The sequence below is a fragment of the Acipenser ruthenus genome, chromosome 22 (assembly GCF_902713425.1).
Source record: "Acipenser ruthenus chromosome 22, fAciRut3.2 maternal haplotype, whole genome shotgun sequence".
NCBI lineage: Eukaryota > Metazoa > Chordata > Actinopteri > Acipenseriformes > Acipenseridae > Acipenser > Acipenser ruthenus.
The window spans coordinates 26078848-26101341 of NC_081210.1; the positions used below are offsets into that span (position 1 = coordinate 26078848).

General features: G+C 38.3%; 2 protein-coding genes across 3 annotated transcripts in view; one reads left to right on the plus strand and one right to left on the minus strand.

The window, feature by feature from the left end:
- Positions 1–12957, plus strand: part of LOC117973680 (serine/threonine-protein kinase 10-like) — a 37602-nt gene extending 24645 nt beyond the window's left edge. Inside the window, exons 9-19 of the mRNA XM_034926727.2 lie at positions 206–850; positions 2077–2207; positions 4483–4606; positions 6811–6990; positions 7367–7459; positions 8131–8260; positions 8453–8577; positions 8887–9075; positions 9915–10040; positions 10484–10597; positions 11306–12957. Coding sequence (XP_034782618.2) covers positions 206–850; positions 2077–2207; positions 4483–4606; positions 6811–6990; positions 7367–7459; positions 8131–8260; positions 8453–8577; positions 8887–9075; positions 9915–10040; positions 10484–10597; positions 11306–11455 — 2007 coding nt within the window. The 3' untranslated portion in view covers positions 11456–12957. The remainder of the gene's footprint in view (positions 1–205; positions 851–2076; positions 2208–4482; positions 4607–6810; positions 6991–7366; positions 7460–8130; positions 8261–8452; positions 8578–8886; positions 9076–9914; positions 10041–10483; positions 10598–11305) is intronic.
- An 867-nt stretch (positions 12958–13824) lies between these two features.
- Positions 13825–22494, minus strand: part of LOC117431501 (SH3 and PX domain-containing protein 2B-like) — a 46420-nt gene continuing 37750 nt past the window's right edge. For both annotated transcript variants that reach the window (XM_058996259.1, XM_058996260.1), the window contains 5 exons: positions 20965–21082; positions 19731–19948; positions 19403–19452; positions 19093–19218; positions 13825–18709 (listed from right to left, as the gene is read on the minus strand). In XM_058996259.1, the coding sequence (XP_058852242.1) occupies positions 17159–18709; positions 19093–19218; positions 19403–19452; positions 19731–19948; positions 20965–21082 (2063 nt within the window). In that variant the 3' untranslated portion in view covers positions 13825–17158. The remainder of the gene's footprint in view (positions 18710–19092; positions 19219–19402; positions 19453–19730; positions 19949–20964; positions 21083–22494) is intronic.

Consider the following 22494-nt stretch of genomic DNA (forward strand, 5'->3'; position numbering starts at 1 on the left):
GTAACTTCCAAGTGAAAAATATAATGAATTTCAGTAGAGTGTGCTTGAGCTATAGTGGTAAGTTATTGCTGGTTAGATAATTAAGGTATGCCCAATTATCGCCCTTACTGATAATGATGATCTCTGTGATCTTTTTAAGATACAAGGTAACATATTATATCATCCAACTTAAATTATTAACATGTGAATACTGTTTATTCTTCAGCCTCCAGGTACAGATGCTAAAGATCCTTCTGAAACAAGCCAGAACAGTTTTGAAGGCGAGCAGCCAAAGGAGCCCACGCAGACTAAAGAAGTCGACTGTATCAAGACCCCCAACTCGCCTCTACCCAAGGACCAGTCGGATAAACTCAGCGACAAGATTTCCGATGAAGGAATTGGCAGCAGCGACACGGACAAAACTGAGAGCGAAAAGTCTCTAAAGATAAGCAGCTCTGATTCCGGAACTGAAGATGGCAAAAGTACCCCGACTCTGGAGGAGGAAGAGAAACCCAGATCAGGGACAGAGGCCGAGCCCCCAGCGCCTGCAGAACCGTCAAAGACTACCCAGGAACCCCTGCCTGAGATCGACTACAACACCATGAGCCCGTCGGCACCCGCAGTACCTGTGATACAGCTCACACCTGTCATCAAACCCGATGTAGAAATGAACGAAAGTGCGGAAAAAGATCAAACACACCAGAAATCGCTGGAGGCAGAACCCATGGACTCTTCAACACCAGTGGCCAATGACAAATCGAAACGATATTCCGACTATGGCAGCGTGTCCGCCTCCGACAGCATGGATCTGATCCTTAACCTGTCCGGAGATCTTTCTCTGAACAAGGAGACTGGATCAATATCGATGCGGGTGAGCTGCTTATCATTCTTCTGTTTTGAAAGAGCTCCATCTGAAAGTAGTGTGTGACTGTCGAGGTCTGTATAAGGTTATTTTAGGCTACAAAACAATCCCTTCCTCCCCAGCTAAGACCAATGTGGAGTGTCACAGAAAGTGGAAATGTAGGAAATCTCAGAAAGATGAGCGTTTAGTATTGTAATGGCCTTTTCCCTTTTCAGTATTGGGCTTTTCTGAAATCCAGTTATTTACAATAACAGAGTTTTTCCAGTGCTGATTTGTCGTTTTCTTTGTTTTTTTAAATAGTAATTCAGAGTTAATTCTGAATTAAGCATTGACTTGGTCAAGTGTTTCTTTGTCCTGGCCTCTATTCAGTATTGTTATCACTTTTGTATACAGTCATTGTGATGGACCAGTTCTAGCAGTTTATAGACTGGCGTCACTAGCCTTTTTCTGTCATGTTTTGCAGTTGTTTAATGCTGATCATTTTTTCTGGACTAGAAGTTGTTCACTGTTGTTAATCCGTTTGACCAGATGAAATCAACACTAGGCTTGATAGAGTCAAGGTTGTTTGGCTGTTGAACAGAGTAGGGTAAAGGTAGAAAGAAACATGAAAAAAAGAACATTTTGGGATGCTTCAGGAATATTACGTGAAAGGAAAAGACGTTGGCGTTGTTATTGACTTTTTAAAAATTATTATTATTATTATTATTATTATTATTATTATTATTATTATTATTATTATTATTATTATTATTATTATTAAAAAATGCATGTTGCTAAGCATTTACAAAGTAGAAACACAAGCCTTGTTTTGAACCTTGCCTTAGTAGAAAGCTCTCCCCCCCCCCCTGTGTTATGTCCCCTATCCCCAAAAAAGTTGCATGTTTATTGCATGTTCAAGAACAATTGAAACAAATACACAGTGAGTCATTGTACTTAGTCAGAGCAAGAACCTGTAACTCTTATTTCAATCATGTCCCATCCCAGTTGAAGTGGGAATTCCGGTAAGTTCTTGTATGATGAGGCAAGTCATAAATGCATTGTGAATCAATTCATGTTCTCCTGATTTATCTAAATAATATACATTACATACATACATTATTGGTATGCCTGGTAACCTGTTGTCTTTACTAATAAAATATTCTGAGGGAAAACAGAAATGCATGAATGTGCAGTAAATGTGTCTAAATGTTTAAATATTGAGTTTTATACCCTGTTTTGCTGTGCTTGAATTGTAGGACTCAAAGTTTTGCAGCAAGACCCTGAAACGGACCAGGAAGTTTGTTGTGGATGGGGTGGAGGTCAGTGTAACCACCTCCAAGATCATCGGAGACGATGAAAAAAAAGATGAGGAGATGAGATTCCTGAGGTAAGTCAAAGCACTTCCTGAATTCCAGTTTGCATCTGATACTCATGTCTTAATGATGATCTCTGCACTTACTTTACAAACTCCCAAGTGGTCAGAACTGACCGTTTCAGAGACACACACACACACACCTTAATGGAAGCAGATACTGTATGTTAGGCTTTATTTAAAAAGAAGCTAGTTTAAAAGCGTGCAGCTGGTGACCAGATAGGGATTTGGCATCTGAAAACGAACACCAATCCTGAACTTTTATCTATATAATTCTCACTGGATAAACAGCTTAAACAGCCTCCTACCATAAATGCTATTTCTGCACAGGGACACGTGACTCCAGTACAGATTAGAAATGCACTTATTTTTATGAATTCAGTATAAACATGACCTGTAATATACCTCAGATTTGATCCCACTACATGTCCCAAATGTTATTCAACATTCAGCTGAAATCATTTTAAAAACCTTGTACTGCTATTGTAAATATTTTTGATACGAAACCCGATATTCTAAAAAGACAATGGGCATGCATTTCAGATACTTTGGACCATTCATATACTTCACGTAGGTTCTGAATGAATGACTTCATAACAGTGTATGAGATTTCTTATACACATGGTATCGAAAGCGCTGCTCGAGGTATATTTAAGAAAAAACAAGAATTCAGCTCACTACGCCTGTTGCTTTTTCCATAGCATTGGCAAACTAAATATTTTGCTGTATACTGTAGCATACAATGCTGAATTGCCACATATGCTTCACTGAGGAAGCTGGTGCAATAACAGTTGCTTCACCCTCAGTTGTATCATAATAAAAGGTTATACAGGCAGTGGTTCCTCATTATTTCACTCTGACTCTCGCATCAAAAAATCACTAAATGCTGAAAACCATGAATTACTTAACAGCCGTGACAGGTTTGAATTATCAAATCGTGAAATAATTAAAAACGTTCTCTGTTTAAAATGTTTTGTAGTAGTGTGGTTTCTTCTGGTTTCATGCTACACTACCTATTTTATTATTTTTAACTCCTTCTTGTAATGCTTGTCTCTAGTGTAAAGTTAGCAGGCACGGTATATATTTTGTTAAAACAATTAGCTAACATATCGGTTTGCACTAGCAACATTTTCGTTTAATGAGACAGTAAGTTTTAAGAGATTTTGTTTCTATGAATATATTTTAAATCGATAGGGAAATTAAGTCTGGTTTTACAATCCATTTAAAACAACGTGCTGTTCTTGTGTGTTAAGGAAGAAAAAAAAACCCTGTCAACAGCATTGCTTGTTCTGCCCTTGCAGTCTGTATGCTACTGCCACCTTGTGGCAAGTTAAACAAAATCTGTTATTTTCCATCTTCAGTCCATATCTTCTGTGGATGACATCCTAGTTTATTCAGTGTTTTTTTTTTATTTTCCATGAGAAGGATGTAATGAGTGACATTTTACAGACCACAGTCATGCATTCACAACCATGAAGTGATATACTGTAGTTTTCATAGATTTTGTAACATTCAGATTTGTGGATTTGAGGGAAGTTGGTTAGTTATTTGTATTCAGCATACAATTATTTGTATTCAACACATGTTTTGTAGAAATTTGTTTTTAAAGGAAAGTACATTGATTATATATATATATTACACACAAGCCTATCACTAAAAAAAAGTTTAGTGTGTATATATATATATATATATATATATATATATATATATATATATATACATACACAAGCCTATCACTAAAAAAAAAGTTTAGTTTTAAAACAGAAAAAAAGCTGACCAGATAGTAGCATCTACCCCAAGACGCAGCTTCAGTAGTTTTCTGCTCATTGAACATGTTGCACCTTTTAAACATCACATTTGCTGCATTACTGATTGGACTTGCTTCTACTTGACATTACGGATTGCCCTTGCAATCTTTTCAAACTAAAAACATTAAACTGGATACCTCAAAAGAGTTGTATTGTGGAGCTCAGGAGACATCTGTTGGACAGTCCATACCTGTAGTTATATCTTGCACTATAAACTTCTGCTAAATTCATTGAGAACCAAGGAGCCCTCTAATGCTCGTGCCCATGGTTTGGGTGTAAGGTTGAATGGGGGAGTCCTCTAATGCTCGTGCCCATGGTTTGGGTATAAGGCTGAATGAGGGAATCCTCTAATGGTCGTGCCCATGGTTTGGGTGTAAGGTTGAATGGGGGAGCCCTCTAATGCTCCTGCCCATGGTTTTGGGTATAAGGCTGAATGGGGGAGTGCTCTAATGCTCTTCCCTGTGGTGTGCCTCTTTCTTCAGGCGGCAGGAGTTACGGGATCTGCGTCTGTTACAGAAGGAGGAGCACCGGGCCCAGACACAGCTCAACACCAAGCTGATACACCAGAGGGAGCAGATGTTCCGCCGCTTCGACCAGGAAATGAATGTAAGTTCAGGCTGAAATCCATACAGCGTGAAACATCGGCTGGAGCACAGATTATGGCTATTATGGCTTCTGGTAGACTTTTTGCGATATCATTTTGTAGTTTTCTTGATTTACATGACGTTAAATAAAATATCTAAATTTATGTTCATATAGTTTTTATTATATATATATAATATATATATATATATATATATATATATATATATATATATATATATATATACAGTACTGTGCAAAAGTTTTAGGCAGGTGTGAAAAAATGCTGTAAAGTAAGAATGCTTTCAAAAATAGACATGTTAATAGTTTATATTTATCAATTAACTAAATGCAAAGTGAGTGAACAGAAGAAAAATCTACATCAAATTCATATTTGGTGTGACCACCCTTTGCCTTCAAAACAGCATCAATTCTTCTAGGTACACTTGCACAAAGTCAGGGATTTTGTAGGCATATAGTCAGGTGTATGATTAAACAATTATACCAAACAGGTGCTAATGATCATCAATTCAATATGTAGGTTGAAACACAATCATTAACTGAAACAGAAACAGCTGTGTAGGAGGAATAAAACTGGGTGAGGAACAGCCAAACTCAGCTAACAAGGTGAGGTTGCTGAAGACAGTTTACTGTCAAAAGTCATACACCATGGCAAGACTGAGCACAGCAACAAGTCACAAGGTAGTTATACTGCATCAGCAAGGTCTCTCCCAGGCAGAAATTTCAAGGCAGACAGGGGTTTCCAGATGTGCTGTCCAAGCTCTTTTGAAGAAGCACAAAGAAACGGGCAACGTTGAGGACCGTAGACGCAGTGGTCGGCCAAGGAAACTTACTGCAGCAGATGAAAGACACATCATGCTTACTTCCCTTCGCAATCTGAAGATGTCCAGCAGTGCCATCAGCTCAGAATTGGCAGAAAACAGTGGGACCCTGGTACACCCATCTACTGTCCGGAGAAGTCTGGTCAGAAGTGGCCTTCATGGAAGACTTGCGGCCAAAAAGCCATACCTCCGACGTGGAAACAAGGCCAAGCGACTCAACTATGCACGAAAACACAGGAACTGGGGTGCAGAAAAATGGCAGCAGGTGCTCTGGACTGATGAGTCAAAATTTGAAATATTTGGCTGTAGCAGAAGGCAGTTTGTTCGCCGAAGGGCTGGAGAGCGGTACACGAATGAGTGTCTGCAGGCAACAGCGAAGCATGGTGGAGGTTCCTTGCAAGTTTGGGGCTGCATTTCTGCAAATGGAGTTGGGGATTTGGTCAGAATTAATGGTCTCCTCAATGCTGAGAAGTACAGGCAGATACTTATCCATCATGCAATACCATCAGGGAGGCATCTGATTGGCCCCAAATTTATTCTGCAGCATGACAACGACCCCAAACATACAGCGAAAGTCATTAAGACCTATCTTCAGCGTAAAGAAGAACAAGGAGTCCTGGAAGTGATGGTATGGCCCCCACAGAGCCCTGATCTCAACATCATCGAGTCTGTCTGGGATTACATGAAGAGAGAGAAGCAACTGAGGCTGCCTAAATCCACAGAAGAACTGTGGTTAGTTCTCCAAGATGTTTGGGCCAACCTACCTGCCGAGTTCCTTCAAAAACTGTGTGCAAGTGTACCTAGAAGAATTGATGCTGTTTTGAAGGCAAAGGGTGGTCACACCAAATATTGATTTGATGTAGATTTTTCTTCTGTTCACTCACTTTGCATTTTGTTAATTGATAATTATAAACTAATAACATGTCTATTTTTGAAAGCATTCTTACTTTACAGCATTTTTTTCACACCTGCCTAAAACTTTTGCACAGTACTCTCTCTCTCTCTCTCTCTCTCTCTCTCTCTCTCTCTCTCTCTCTCTCTCTCTCTCTCTCTCTCTCTCTCTCTCTCTCTCTCTCTCTCTCTCTCTCTCTCTCTCTCTCTCTCTCTCTCTCTCTCTCTCTCTCTCTCTCTCTCTCTCTCTCTCTCTCTCTCTCTCTCTCTCTCTCTATATATATATATATATATATATATATATATATATATATATATATATATATATATTTATATATATATAAATACATTTTTTATTATGTCTCAATCCTAAAATTCTAGGTGATGCAAAACCTTTGGCCATAGCTGTGGAGTAGAGGCGGTGGTTCACTCTTCATAACTTCATAAAGGTTATGCACAATTGTGTTCACAACATGTTATTTTGTTTGCTTGCAGGCAAAGAAGAAGTTCTATGACACAGAGCTGGAGAATCTGGAAAGGCAGCAGAAGCAGATGGTTGAGAAGATGGAGCAGGATCACGTGACCCGCCTGCGCGACGAGTGCAAGAAGATCCGGGCAGAACAAGAACGCGAGTCTAGCAAGTTTCAGGAGAAGCTCAAGCAGAAGAAGAAAGAGGTAACACTGGATTCAAAATGAGAGATGGAGCAGAAGAATTCATCTGAACCGGGTACCCTGTAATAAAAGATGAATACTAATTTGTTCTGCTCTATATTACAGGGCTTGGCGTTTTACAGATTTTATAATTATTCCCCATGAATCCTCACCTTCACCTACCCGTCTTCACTTTTTCAATCTGCAGTGTCCATACTTTGTTAGTCCTAGATTACTGCAAAACTAGCTGTGTCTGCCAATTGTTCAGGACATACAGGATTTGTATTATTAAATTTTCTTGAAATCTAATGAGAGAAAAAAAACTAAAAGTGTGTTTGTATATATATGTGTGTGTGTGTGTGTGTAATTATTATTATTATTATTATTATTATTCTTACAGATTAAAAGTGAAGTTGAGAAAATGCCCAGACAGCAACGAAAGGAAACCATGAAACAGAAGATGAATGACTTTGCACAGTCAAAGCAGACACAGGTAAATGAAAGTGAAGTAAACTAAAGCTTAAAGTAAAGTGTTCTGTGAGCAAGTGACTTGACTAGAATTACATTGGCTTACATACATTTATTTGTCAGGATTTGTGTGTAGATCTGCCTAAAGCAGACCTTCCTTGACGTCAGTTTATCCTGTTACAAATCCATATGAGTTTCCATTGCAGAACTATGGCAGGCTACATATCCCAACGTTCACCCACTGAATGCAGCAGTACTCTGTCAGCCCTCAAACAGACATTTACGGATAATGCATGCCCACAGATCTGTGTGTGACAAGCCTTTTCAAACATGGAACAGGCAGAACTGAATGAAGCTTTCTTCTGGCCCCAGGGATATTGTAACTGAGTAAACAGGTTCATTGTGTCCTTCAGGCTTTCTCACACTGCAAACACACCTAGTCCTTAAAGCAGCAGATGCACAAGACGGGTGGAGAAAAACAAAGGATTGTGTTTGTTTAAAGTACTCAGAATGGTTCAAGATTTTTTTTTTAATTTTTTTTTTTTATTTCACTGATTTACTAACAGCAAATTTTATGTAGATCTGCATATGTATGTATTTCAAATAAAGTAAAGCCTTTCCTTTTCCATAGTCATGTCATTTAAAGGTCCTTCTCTGTTGATTGACCCCATTCTTTGTTTGTCATCTTGCTTACAGGAACAGGACTTTTTGGCTGCCCAGAAGGACCATTTGGATAGTACCCTGAAGAGGATCATTGCCGAAAATAAACGAGAGATCTCAGAATTAGAGCGCGAGTGTCTCAACAAAAAGCAGCAGATGATGAGAGGCGAGTTGTGTTTTTGTTTTTAGGTTTTCTGTATTTTGCTCACCAGTAGCTTAATGGTTTTAACATTTTGTCCCAATATAGTATGGTACAATTGCATCTAACAGGTAATGTTGCGGTCAATGCTTCCATCATAGTGCCTGCAAAGATCCAACTGAGCTAGATAAATTAGATAAGAAAAATCTTTCATTTCAGAGCGGGAAGCAACAATCTGGGAGCAAGAAGAACACAACTTGCAGGAGAAGCACCAGCTAATGAAACAGCAACTCAAAGACCAGTACTTCCTGCAGAGACACCAGCTTCTCAAGAAGCATGACAAGGTAGAACACTCCAGACCGCTCTGTTAAGACTTAGACTGAAAGGCAGAGGGGTCTATTCGGTAGTGAATGAGAACATTGCCTTATCACATAATGGCAGCTGAATGCATGCTTTCTCACTGTAATGTGTTTCATGCAAACACAAAAAGCGACACAAAAATACATTTTGTTATGCTGCTTCATTAGCCATTTTTTATGTATAAGCATAAAAATATCATTTAACCTCCTGAGTTTCATTTTGTTATCGATGAGATGTTTAGTCAGTGGCTGAGTGATCATTTCCTGTCCTCTCGTTGCATGTATCGTTTTTAGGAGCAGGAACAGATGCAGCACTATAACCAGAGGATGATTGAGCAGCTGAAGGGCCGACAGCAGCAGGAGAAAGGAAGGCTGCCGAAGATCCAGAGGAGTGAAGGGAAGACCAGAATGATGATGTATAAGAAGAGTTTGAGGATTACCTCGACTGGGAGTCCGGCAGAGGACAGAGAGAAGATCAAACAGGTATATCAGCCAAATCCATTTCATGTGCTCGGGTCATTTGCCTATATAATCCTTGTTCCAAATTAACCCTCCTTTGTCATGGCTGTAAATACAAAAATTAGCTCTGTGAGTTACCATAAAAAAGTACATCCATAATATTCGCATGTGCCTCTGTGTACCCTCCAGATTCTGATACTCTCAATAACCTGTGCTAGACCTGTCCTAGGCAAGCGGTTCTCTAAAGTGTGACATGTCTACATACAACAACCTCCACTATATCCCTTCTGCTGGGGAAATACATGATAAAAACAATACAGTAAAACCTGTTTAATCCAGCCTCTGTGTACAAGCCTGAATCCCGCATGCAGTTACAGTACCAACAAGTGAACGTCTTTCTCTGGGAATGGGTTAAACAGGCCCATGCTAGCAACTGCTAAAGATTTTGTTGTGTTTAAAGTCTGCTAAAATATTTATTGTGTTTATTAGAATTTGTATGTACAGAAATATATATTTTTTGGCATATTACCTTTCTTTTTTTGGTTACATTTTTTACAGTAACTCTGTAATCCAGCACACTGTAATCCGGCTCAATGTTCCTCCGGTCCCAAGCGATGCCGAATTGTACAGGTTTTACTGTACTAGCTTTAAGGGGTTTTCATGTATTGTCTGTGGTTTATTGTTCACCTAAAGGGCTCTTTACAGTGGGTATATTAATACAAGTTAGTAAGAAGGATTGTATGAGTTCTGCAAAGATGCAACCGTTTTGTCCTGTAAACATCTTATGTTTTATTGTTATACTATTTTATTCTACTTTTTTAATATATAAGCAATTTAACCATCAAGTCCTTTTGAAATCACAGTTTGCACAGCAGGAGGAGAAGAGGCAGAAGGCAGAGAGGCTACACCAGCAGCAGAAGCATGAGAATGTGATGAGAGACATGATGGGCCAGTGTGACAGCAACCTCTGGGAGCTCCAGCAGCTACAGGTGAGCACAGACCCCATCCGCTTCCCAGCACGACCTGAGCAGAAACTGAATGCAAGGCATCCGGGCTAGTCAGGAATACATTCTCTCTTGAGATGCATGCTTTTGAAACGCATCTTTCTCTGATGGCAAACCTTTTTTTTTTTTTTTTACAGCTCTTTATGCATTTGCAAAACATTACAATCCAGTTTGTGTTCTCTTGAGCTGGCTGTCCATAAATACAGAATTGCATGTTTTAAATAGCTTGCCCAGGCCAACGTTTGTTGCACCTCATCCTAAACCCTATGTTGAATGCCATGAAAGACAAACATGACTAAAAGCTAACTGAAGGTAATTTGTTTATTCAGGTGGTTGTGGTATCTTTTAATGCAGTATTTTGTGGTTTTTTGTAAGCCGTCCTATACAAACTGCCTTTCTGACATTCGTATTTCTATTTTAACATACAGAATGAGAAATGCCATCTTCTTATTGAACATGAGACCCAGAAACTGAAAGCACTGGATGAGGAACACAATCAGCAGCTAAAGGACTGGCGAGACCAGCTCAGACCCAGGAAGAAGGTAAAATAATTCATGTGCTGCTCAATATGAAATGTCAGGCATAGCTGTATTAAATGTAGACCGTCAAGTCCATGCTTTTTTAATAAGCGCTGTGACGTTCTCACACTGCTTTTTATTTTTACTTGCTGTGAACATGGCAGGCTGCTTGTTTTGAAAAGGTGGTCGTTACAGATGCAGAAATAGCAAACATGTCTGGTTTTTAAGACAGTCTGTTATTTTGGTGGCTTCGAGTAGGTCTGTTTTTTTGGGAATTTGGTTTACAGTATAATAAACAGCAGGTATTATGAAAGGTTGTTAGTCTGCCTGGAATACACGAATGAGGCACAGTATCAAAATCTTTATGCATTTTCTAGAAGCGGATTTCATTGTTGAAATTATTTTTGTAACACACACACACGCCACAAAAAAACACTTGCAAAGGCAAATGCTCTGAGTGGAATCTATTGTAATATTATTGTAAGAAACCACTTAGCTGCAGAAAGGAGCTATTAAATAAATGCTGACTAGTTGTATATATTTAAAATGTATTTCTCGCTAACAATTTGCCTCTGCAGTTGCTTCAAAATTGGCTCGATTAGATTGCCGTATACTTCTCCTGATGAGAAATGGTGGTTCTGTTTTGAATTATTCATTCAGTTATTTGTGTAGGTAGTGTAATTATCTGCCTGATTTTCGATCATATTTTTCTTTTATTTATTTTGTTACCAGGCCCTGGAAGACGAGCTGAACCTGAAGAAGAAAGAACAGGAGGAGTTCTTTAAGACGAGTGAAGATTCTGAATACGAGAGCCCAAGCTCTCCTAACAAAGTCGCCAAATTCTTCCCTTTTAATAACTCCACTGATGTCTCCACCACCTAGCTAGACTGCAGCCAAGTGTCTCACTCGGGACCAAGGTGAAGACGTGTAGCAAGCAGTGGTACAAGATACAGAGTCAGAACACACACACACACACACACACACACACACACACACACACACACACACACACACACACACACACACAAACCAGTCAACCATTTGCAAGCAACAAGGTACCATCGTCTTATTTTAAAAATTTGCAGGTTTTTTTCTTTTTTTTGTTGACCTTATATTGGCTGGCTCCAAATTATAGAAATTAGAATATATATATAATTTTGTATAACATTAATAAATGGTAGATTTGAAATTGTGAAAAGGGGCCTTTTCAGGTATTCTCAGCTGAAATGTTTTTACGTTATTTGTATTTTATTTTTTAAGTTTGAGAGTGTTCATACTAATTCTAAAATGTTCTAGTTATTTTGTTTGCAATTTGGACTCCATTCACGTCGACAATATATTCAACACATTTATGGAGAGTTTTTATGTAAAGTCACTCTATCTGTATCATAGCTCAAAATGGACTGCCAGTTCAAATAAATAATGAAGGTAGTAATACTGTAATTATATTTCAGTACACTGGATGTGAAGCTAGACATTAAGTAAAATAGTCTGTCTAAATGTACAAGAGCCAATATATAATACAATACCAGTGCTATATGTTGTTGGGCAAAAAAGGGGAGTAGTTTAAATATTATGAAAACAATGTTAATGTATTTTGTATAAAAAATAAATTAGCATATACAGTCGATAGTCAGATTTGTTCCAGTTTCTACTTTAACAGTTTAATGTACTGTAAACTTAGACTATATTTGATTATTTCTTTTGATAGTGTCACTTTGCCAAGAAAGCAGCCTTTGTTGAAAAAAAATATATATATAATTTTTTTTTTTTTTTCCTCCTAATGGGCAAAAATGTTCCTTCAAGGGTTCTCTGCAAATTGGTGTCAATACAATGGCACTAAAATGAAGAAGAAAAAAAAATAAAAAATTGAAAGCTTTCAGCTTGGCTGTGTACAAAAGGTTTTCCCTGCATTGCCAGAATTAAGCATGAAGTTCATCCAACAGTTGCTGTTGTAAACTGAGGGTGCCATGTATTCACCATGCAGGAGTTTGTCCAGTGTACTGTATTTTTGTCCCTTTGTTCTTTTCTTCTCTCAACACCACAGACTGTAAAAGGATTTACCTCACAAAGCTATATTTAAGTAAATGCACTTTTGAATTCCTTAAGGTAATAGAATAGTTTAGTAACTTTTTTTTTATCGTTCTGTTTTAAATGGGCAAAGTTGGGTTTGACAGCAGTGCAGACTTACAGAATGCACAATTTAAAGTACAGTGTCTACTGTGTTCAGTTAACAATTGCCTCTTCATTTTAGAAACCACTATGTTGTAAATAAGAGTCTTATAAAAATGGCACTTGAGTATGTCTTTCTGGTACAAAGAAAACAAAAATAACCTGTTAACTTTTTTTTTTTTTGTATTAAAAATGTTTGCATATCTTTACAATGTGTATGCATGTTTTGTAGCACTGAAAGTCTGAGTTTTTACCTAGTACATTTTGGTTTGCCTTTACAAACCCCCTTTTATACTTACTTTGGCACCAATGTATTTCCACCAATGGAGACAGACGTGGTTCATGCAAAGGATGATGCATGTCTCCTATGCCCTATTTAAACATACTTGTTCTAGCAGGTTGTTTTTGTATGTATTAATTATGATTTGTGGTATGACGGGTGGTGCTGTGTCCATGTTTTCCTTTGCAGAATCATTGTTTTTCTGTATTCTGTGGGCCATAGCTGTCCAATGATGCTGCCATGAAGATGACCATGCCACAAGATGGCGCTGTTTTTAAACATTAATGTCTGACCGCGCCAGTCACAGCAGATGTGCAGAGCCAGAGAACGAGCATATTGAAAGACAAGGCCAGTTATCTACAGGTAATGACCACTGCAGATATTCATTTTGTAATAAATATAACTAAATTTGTTTTTAAGCTACTGTATATCTTTAACTTTGTGTTTATTTAAAGCACATTTCAAGAAAGTGCTACTAGATCATTAGCACTGTACCTTGAACCTGTTTGGCTTTCTGAGGTTTATAATCTGTCGGCTGAGTCAATCTGCAAGGTTTCTATCTTGTATCAAGATTGTGAAGCAAAAAAAAAGCATCATCCAAGAGATGTTATTAAACATGTATGTCTGAGAATCCTTATTCAATCAGATGCCCTGTTTTTCATGTCCACTTTTCAACACTTCCATCTGTTTGCATCTAATATGATTAGCTGTACAGTTGGTATTCCCAAGTAAAAAAGCCTTTCACAGCATAGCATATACAGTACACTTCTAATACCAAATAAATCACAAACACAGGATCTGGAGCTATGAGAAATGTTTATTAAATTTGTATAAAATAAACTTTTGCAACAAAAAAAAGCAGGGGCAATGAAATTACATTTTGCAAGTCTTAAATAAAACAGACTGTTTGTTTTATTACAGTACTTTGATTGTACATCAGAAAAATAACATCCCATCAAATATCCAGCTTCAATTCAGTTTCCATTCCAAAAAACAGACTTCATTCGGCAATAGCAAACTTAATTCTGAGAAGGCACGGTACTCAGTTTTACGAAGAATTGTAATAATTCCAGACACAGCATTAATAAAAAGGCAGTGTACTGAAGGACAAATATGTACTACTGATGCATACATTTCAGTATGGATTTGGCAGTGTACTGAAGGATAAATATGTACTACTGATGCATACATTTCAGTGTGTATTTTATTAAGTAACTTCTGGAGTAGTTGCATTTTGTTAAAGTAAAATTAGGCCTGGATATATTTTTTATTACTGCTAACCCATAATCACATTATGGGAATTGCTGAAGGTTAAACTTCATCCAGTTAAATATTTTCCATTTCCCCGACAGTTACTGAACCCATTTTTCCAACTACCTACAAATACAGGCGGTGTATGTAACAATTTCTCCTTCTTACAGTGGGAAGGAAGGTCAGCTCATATAATATTTTCTTTTTTTTTTTCATTGTTAATGCTACATGTTATATTTACTGACCTGCCAAGTTGGCTTCTTTTCAAGGATGGCATATTTTAATTTGAATCCTTGTATCACCGTGTTTCACTGAATCCAATCTTCTTTTTTTATCAATAGTAATGTCTTTCCGCTTGGCATTCTTGGACTTGTCATTATTTATTTGTCTGTCCATCTCAGGTTGACTTGGGAGATTATTTCAGTTTAACTTTGAAATTCTAAGTACTTCAGAGCACACAACTTGTTCGTTTCTGTAGTTTGTGACCTCTGAAATGCAGTTTCATTTTCAAATGCTAGCACCAACCATCCCTGGAGTAAAACAGATCCAGTCAGGCTTCACAACTGATATAACCATCAGCCTCTGGTGGGTCGTGTAGAGTACTGTACCCATGCTTATAGTGGTTTCACCTATACCTGGCAGTGTGATTGATCTGAATTGCTCTACTGAAAGGGGACAAAAGAATCATACTTTGCAACCCAGCTAGTCCCCCATTTTTGCACTTCTCCTGAAACCCTCTGTCTCATTACAACAGAACAGGTATGTCTATTGAAATGAAAAAGGGTCTGCTTATTCAGTACTATTTTAATATTACATAAAAGAATATGTTGTGTACCCCTTATCAAGTATATCATAAAATAAACAGGGCCTGGGAAATTATTATTTATTATTATTTGTTTATTTAGCAGACGCCTTTATCCAAGGCGACTTACAGAGACTAGGGTGTGTGAACTATGCATCAGCTGCAGAGTCACTTACAACTATGTCTCACCTGAAAGACGGAGCACAAGGAGGTTAAGTGACTTGCTCAGGGTCACACAATGAGTCAGTGGCTGAGGTGGGATTTGAACCGGGGACCTCCTGGTTACAAGCCCTTTTCTTTAACCACTGGACCACACAGCCTCACACACCCAACTCACGTAAAGTATTAGTAGCAACAGCTTTTATCACTTACACTATTGTACTCCAAACCCCCCTCCCACCCTCCCCAAAGACCCATGTTGAGTTTTATAGTGTATCGCCCAATTTAAACCTTCATAGCAAACATCAGCAATCTTAAAAGCACCATGTTATAAAACTAGAGTTAAAGCCTAGCGCTTGCTTTCTTTGCTCTTTTTTTATTCACGTATGAATGAAAAGATAACACTGAGACCCAATCCAGTTTGAAAACGTTTCACAAATGTGATTTGTTTCTAACCGCTGTATTGCAGAACAGGTTTGTTTCTACTAATTGGGGAAACCCATTTAAATCCATTGATGTGCTTTAATATGATGCACAATGCATAATACCTGCATTATTGTTTGTTAAAGAACATAAAAAAAAATTAATAATAATAATTTGCGGCTAGCCTATAGGGGCTCCAGGCCTTGCCCGTTTCTTCTGGTACAGATTCCAGAGAGGTGATGGTATCGGATCTCACCACGTTCAAACCCTTCTTTACCAGAACAGGCATTCAGAGTTTCTGTTGGCTGGGTTTATACCTTCAGACCAAGTGTTCTGGCTCAGCTTGAGGTAAAGAGTCCTAAAGAAATGTCTAAGGTTACTTAAAAGAAGACCCCCCCCTCCCCGTCTTAATATTAGGTATCTACTTATTCCATGCTTGAAACCAGTCAAGCACTAGTAGTGTGTTAAAACAGAAAATATAATATTGCATTAAACAGCTAATCAAAGCGCCCCAGTGAACAAACCCTATACTTGGCTGACAATATAGTAGTTCACACAGATGCTGCACAAACAAATGCTGGTTTAACTAATTCTGAAAAATGAAACCACTACACTGAGAGTTTTCAGGGTGAAACTGTGCAAACATGCTTAAAGAGCACAAGCTTCCAACACAGCGGGTTAACGACAGAAGTTATTATATCTCATTATTGTTATTATGTATTCACATTTTCTTACAAAAAGCCACAGTGAATGAACCCTGGTCTATCAATGGAAGGAGGCATTACATAAGTCTAGATAACTGATGGTTACTTGAGCAATCAACTTCCCCTGAAAATGAAGTATGATAACTAGATAACTATATGCCTTGAAAAATATATAGATTGCATTTTCTGTGAAAGACATCCTCTGAAATGTATGGTTTGAACATTTTGAATGAGAAACTATTCTGAGGTATTCTATTGTTCTAGTCTTTAGTTTGGCAATACTTCATAGAAAATGTGCCTCATTCATTTGTTGTATATATTTTTCTCCTACAGTCTACACAGCATTGTTTCAGTTAATCCAATATGCACACTTCATGAGGATAACCTGACTTATTTGCATACATTTTAATTTGTGTTATATGGAAGCAAAATAGTACGTAAGGCATAAAGTACTGCACGATATAGATTTTTTTTCTCAATGCTCTAAATATAAAAAGATATATTAAGAAAAAATGATAGCATGACATTAAAAGGTGGAAAACCAAAAACAGAGTAGTAATAGTCCAATGTGTTTGAATATGGAATCTGGTTTAAGTTCTCTAAATTTACAGAAAACAGGTTTCTTATGGGGCTGTTTTATTTATTTGGCTAAGAATATACGTCGTCGTTCCACCTTTCAACAATGGAATGTGATGAAATGTAATTATTAAAAGGAACCACCTATAAATTAAAAAAATACAAAAATTAAATATAAAGTAACAAAGGTTAAGAAAAAAAAGCCTAATGTTTAATATCTATTGTTTTTTGGTCAAAAAATTGGAAGGGATCCAGCCCTCCCATATTGGCCCACCACTAATAACTTTACAAAACCACCACCCACTGGTATTCTTTTCTTGCACGTCAAACACTGTCCCTTCTTTAAATCCAGAGGTTTGCTCGTCTCCTTCAAAATCAGCAACAGCCACGTACTTTTCCTTTGGCACATCACCTTCCTTCCACAAGGAAGGAAGCTTTTCTTTAGGTGGGTCAGGTTTCTCCGCTTGCTTGTTCAACAGCTTTGGCCCCAAGGCTCCCTTTAGTTTGGATTCATCCTTAGGAGGTGGTATAAGTGCCTTGGGCTTTGGGGGCACAGGTCTGTGATGTACGCTGGAGGGTTTCACCTCGGGCAAATCTTTAATCGGCCCCTTAGCTTCTGTAGGACTGGATGGGGCTGATGATTTCTTTGGTGGTGGGGGCCTTCTTGGTGGAACAGTAGGCCTTTGTGGGGCTTCTTTCGAAACACAGATCTTTGGTGGTTCCGTCTCCCCTGTTGAGATTTCAGGCACCGGCTTGCCAGGGAATCCTTGCGGGCTATCGTTTTGACCGTGACCATTGTGTTGCTTTGGGGGAATCTTAGGTTCCACGTTCCCTTTACTGGTCGAAGGCACATTATTAAGGGAGTTGTTAACTGCTTCTTGCTGCGAAATATCCAGTTCAAAACCTTTGTCTGTGGGCTTTGCAGGTCTAAGCCTGCTTCTGAGATTGGTGATGTCCACCTTGCTTTCTGTTTGACCTTCCACCCTTGGAGATGGAATTGGTTTGGGCCTCACTTGGGGTTTTGGCTTTGCAAATGTCGTCTGGCCAACAGGTTCAGGCTTTTCTTCAGATGGTTCTGGTTTTGACTTCCCTGGTTTTGCGACAGGTTTGAGGTTGAATTTTTTAACCTCCTTTGCCGATACCTTATGCCCACATTCTAAGCCCATCTCGTTTCTGAGATGCAATACTTTATTCTTATCTTCTTTTTTCTGATCTGGGACCTTCTCTCCTTTAAAAGGAGCAGGTTTAGGTGGCATCATGGGTAAAATGACCCCTGGGGCAGGCGGTTTAGGTGGAAGGCCTTTGCCCAGGTCAAGCTTTTGTTTTTCTGTAAATTCTACTTCTAAGCTCTTGTTTATAGATTCTCTTCTTGGTGGCAGAGCAGGTTTTTCTTCAGCTGAAGGGCAGATAGGGTCAGTTTGCACAGCTCCTGAAAATGCATTGGAGGCTGCCTTGTTGTCTGGAAAAATGCCTTTTACTGCATCCTTAGTTTTCCAATCTTTGAGCTTTGGTTTGCCTGACAACCCATTGCTCATGGATGGGTCATCAGGAAGAGGTTTTGAAATCCAAGGATCATCTTCATGGGCAACGTGGTTGGTGGTGCCATCTTCCAGTTTAAGTTGTGCCATTTCATTTGGCAGAGGAGCCAGAAAGTTTGGCCGTGTTGCATTGCTGGTTTTCTTATATTTATCAATAAACGTGATGGGAGCCCAACCTTCTTTTTCATCAATTTGAATGTACCACCACCCACTTGAATTCTTCTCTATAACCTAGGGGGGGGGGGGGGGTAAAAAAAACCAAACAAACTATTAAGCAACCTTTATGCCAGTACTTGATTCCAAATGTCATGGCTGAACTTTATGTTGTACAGGCATTTTTAGCAGCATGTTTGAATTAATTTAACATAAAAATTGGAATTTGTTGCATATGCTCATATGATAATAGTCCAATAAGCATAATCTATAAAACAGCACCAAGCAGAACATGTAAAATGAGCCCAAAAAACAGCTATGAATTAACTGTTTGTCTGTGCTGTTTTTCAAAATTATTATTCACCATCTCCAGTTCTTAAACACTATGTTTAGCCTACAAGACTGAACACTTTACAAAAGTTCACTGCACAAACTAGACTTCCATTTCAACAGTATCTTACCTCCACTTTCATACCAGCTTGAAAACTAATGCCATCAGGAATGGTGGTCTGGAAGTCTGCTATGGTATAATACTCCTCTTCAACTTGAGGAGGAATGGGCGGTTTAGGTAAATGTAATCCCCTTGGCTAGAAATGAAAGGAATGAGTTATGTCTCAGTATTTATGATGTCATCCGTCTCTAGTATGGAAGTGCAACAATGCATTTAGCACATCTTGTTGAGCAATATCTACAAAACTAGGTACCATAATTGCATCAGTATTTTGCTATAATGTTTTCAGTTACTGTTCTAAAATCTGAACATGTACTCACTATAGTAAGATCCCGTCGAGGTGGGGGGCGATGTCTTGCATCAGGAGATTCTGTTAAAAATAAACACATTTATAAACCTTTGATTTTTTTTTTTTTACTGGACAGTACGGTTACTTTACAAGCCTGCTAAATTTCTTTACTAACATTTATCATTCCTGTTATCCCACCTCCCTTGTAAGTTATCATATTTAATAAAACTATCTGGTGAAGTCCTTCTTGGAGGATCTTTGGAGCTTGGGATGATACACAATTTACAATATAGCCTTTTCCTTAACATAGGCTAATACTTATCTGTCAGAAAGGGCATGATACTACACTTCATACTTACTGTGTCTCACATCGGCAAAGGGTGAAAAACAGGCTTCTGACTTGAAGTCTTTCTGATTGTTCGTGTTGTCCCCTTCTTTGGCAGCGTTTGCCTGCCTGGAGAAGCCGTCTAGATCAGAGGCACTTGAGTGAGCGGGGCAGCCTGATGCCAGTTTCTGGGTCAGCAAATCAGCCTTTTTCAGGTAGGAAGCAGGAGCCCAGCCTTCCTCGCCTTGATACCTGCAAGGTTCAAATTCAGCAATATCCAGTCAATAATGTCATCAGTGTTCGTAAATGTTATGTTTGACCAATGCAAAGGTTTGGAAAGTGTGCTAGGTCAGACCAGGTGCAGTCAATAATGTGCCATTGACTACAAGGCAAATTACTCATTTCACAAAAAAATATTTCCATAATCCTCAAACTGTCAAGTATGACTAGTCTGTGGTTTAAGGGGCTTTTAAACTGTGATGTGAGTAACTGCCCAATGCCAAGAGTCAACAACTACAACCACTGCATGTTAACTCATTAGCTCCCAAGGAGTTTTACACTACTGCCAGATGCCTTCTGTTATAAAGTCAATTTACCTGTAGATGGGAATTGCTTAAAATTGTATGCAGTGATAGCTACTGCTCACATCTTTTCTCAGAGAATCAATAGCATGGGCTTGGGGTCTTTTGTGTTCTACACCTCCTCAAAGCCCCCTGCCAATTACAGTACAGTGCATGTCACTAAAGCTGGTCGTCATCACGGCAGTCGGGGGGTTAATAAGTCAGTAATGGCTGTTCTTTTGGACAGACTTGGCAATATTGTTGTACCACCATCTCTTAACATTATAGCATTCTAAGCCATATGAAGAATGAAGTTAGAAATTGCTGACTCATGTACAATGCATGGTCAGATAGACTTGGCTTTTTAGCAGAATTAAGACATGGAACAGATTTAATTGAACAGAGATCCTTCTTGGCTTTCAGTCAAGGTTCCTTTCACAATGATATGAAACATTCTGCCAAGCGTACGGTCTGACCTTTACTCCAGGGTAAATAACTTGAGATGCATTATTGCATTTTGTGTCTCAACTTGTTTTTGTGGCTAATGATCATTGAAATACTGTATTATTATTATTATTTATTTATTTATTTTTTTACAAGAGTAGGATTTTATAAACACACCCAAGTAAGATCAATTGTAGCTGGAACTATTGCCCCTTGTTTACTCTGGTTTTAAATGACAGCTCCAACATTTTGACTCAGAGTTACCTGATTTTCCACCAGCCCTCCAGGTTTTTCTGGATAACCTCTACAGTCATTCCCCCGTCCAAATTAATTTCATCTTTGTCCCTGGCAGTGTACGGGTAAATAACTGTATATTTCTCCTCTGGAAAACAAGCAAACAAAACTTCATGATATTACATATTTTCACACATTACATACCGATGTCCTGTTTTGTCTCCACTAATAAAAAATACATTTGTAAAGAACTTCAAAACATAGCGTACAGTTAGTTTAAGTAATTTATGATATTTCTGGCTGACAAGAAATTGTGACATCACCATCCCTATTTTAGACCAATTAATGGAAATATAAGCTGAACATAGGCATGGCCGTAACTAGCTAAGACGACACTGAGGTCGTGTCCTCGGTTATTTTTTTGCATCATCAATGCTGATGCTCATGTAAATATTCTGGTAAAGTACAAAAGACTCCTTAATTTTCTCTGTTGGTTTGCCATGTAACATAGATTTGGAGGTTGAATAGTAAATACCAAGCAGTCATATAAATACTGCAGCTATAGCTTGAAACCTAAGTTCGACCTCGGTAGAATGTCAGCTCTGGTTATGACACTGAACACAGGAGAGCTCCGTCAGCACAGGGTGCAATTGCAAGACATGTGGCCATTATTAAAGACCAACTATTATACACCTTTTTCCAATAGCTTTAACTCCCGGAAAATCAAAACTGATTTCATTAACAAACTAAACCTTCTGAACTTTAGTTTGTAAATGATTAATGCATTTTCCTAAATATAAGGATTTACTCAGTGGGTGGCCATCACCACATATTGTTCTAGCTAATGTATGTAAGATTGTATCTCCTCCCTGCTTTATGATATTGGAAAGCCTAACTACATTCAGGATAAAGGCAGATTTTGGAAAGATATGCATGCAAAATGATGACAGACATGAAATTTACTTTACCCAGCTTTTCTAGAATTCAACACACAGCATCAAATTATGACAGCAGAGAGGAAAAATGTGAAATATTAGGTATGTTTGTTAAATTGAAAATAAATGTGAATACAGTATAATATCATGTCTCATTACATTTAAACATAAACTTCTTTAGAAATGACTTATAATATTTATTCATGATATGTCAATACAGATTTCCCCAAATGTAAACATGAGGTCGCTTCTCAATGGCTGAATCCTGGTATTTTTATGTAGACTAATGTCATTCAAAGAAAGTAATACATATTTAATGTATTAATATTTAATAATATGAAAATAAATTTAAAAAGCATCTAACAAGAAGTCCTAACATTTTTAAATGCAGGCGACTCATACCAAACACCTGCTATGCTTTACACAGACACTAGAATGAGACTCCACATCACATGCAACACAAGTACAACAGTAGAAGCATGCAGGAGCACAGTCACAAATGACACAACAATGCACTCTCCACCTTGCCCACAGCCGGTGATGAACAGATCCCCTAATGTTCGTCGACGGCCCATGTGCCTCGGTAAAGACCAATATTTCCGAGTGACTAACAGCACAGTGGGAA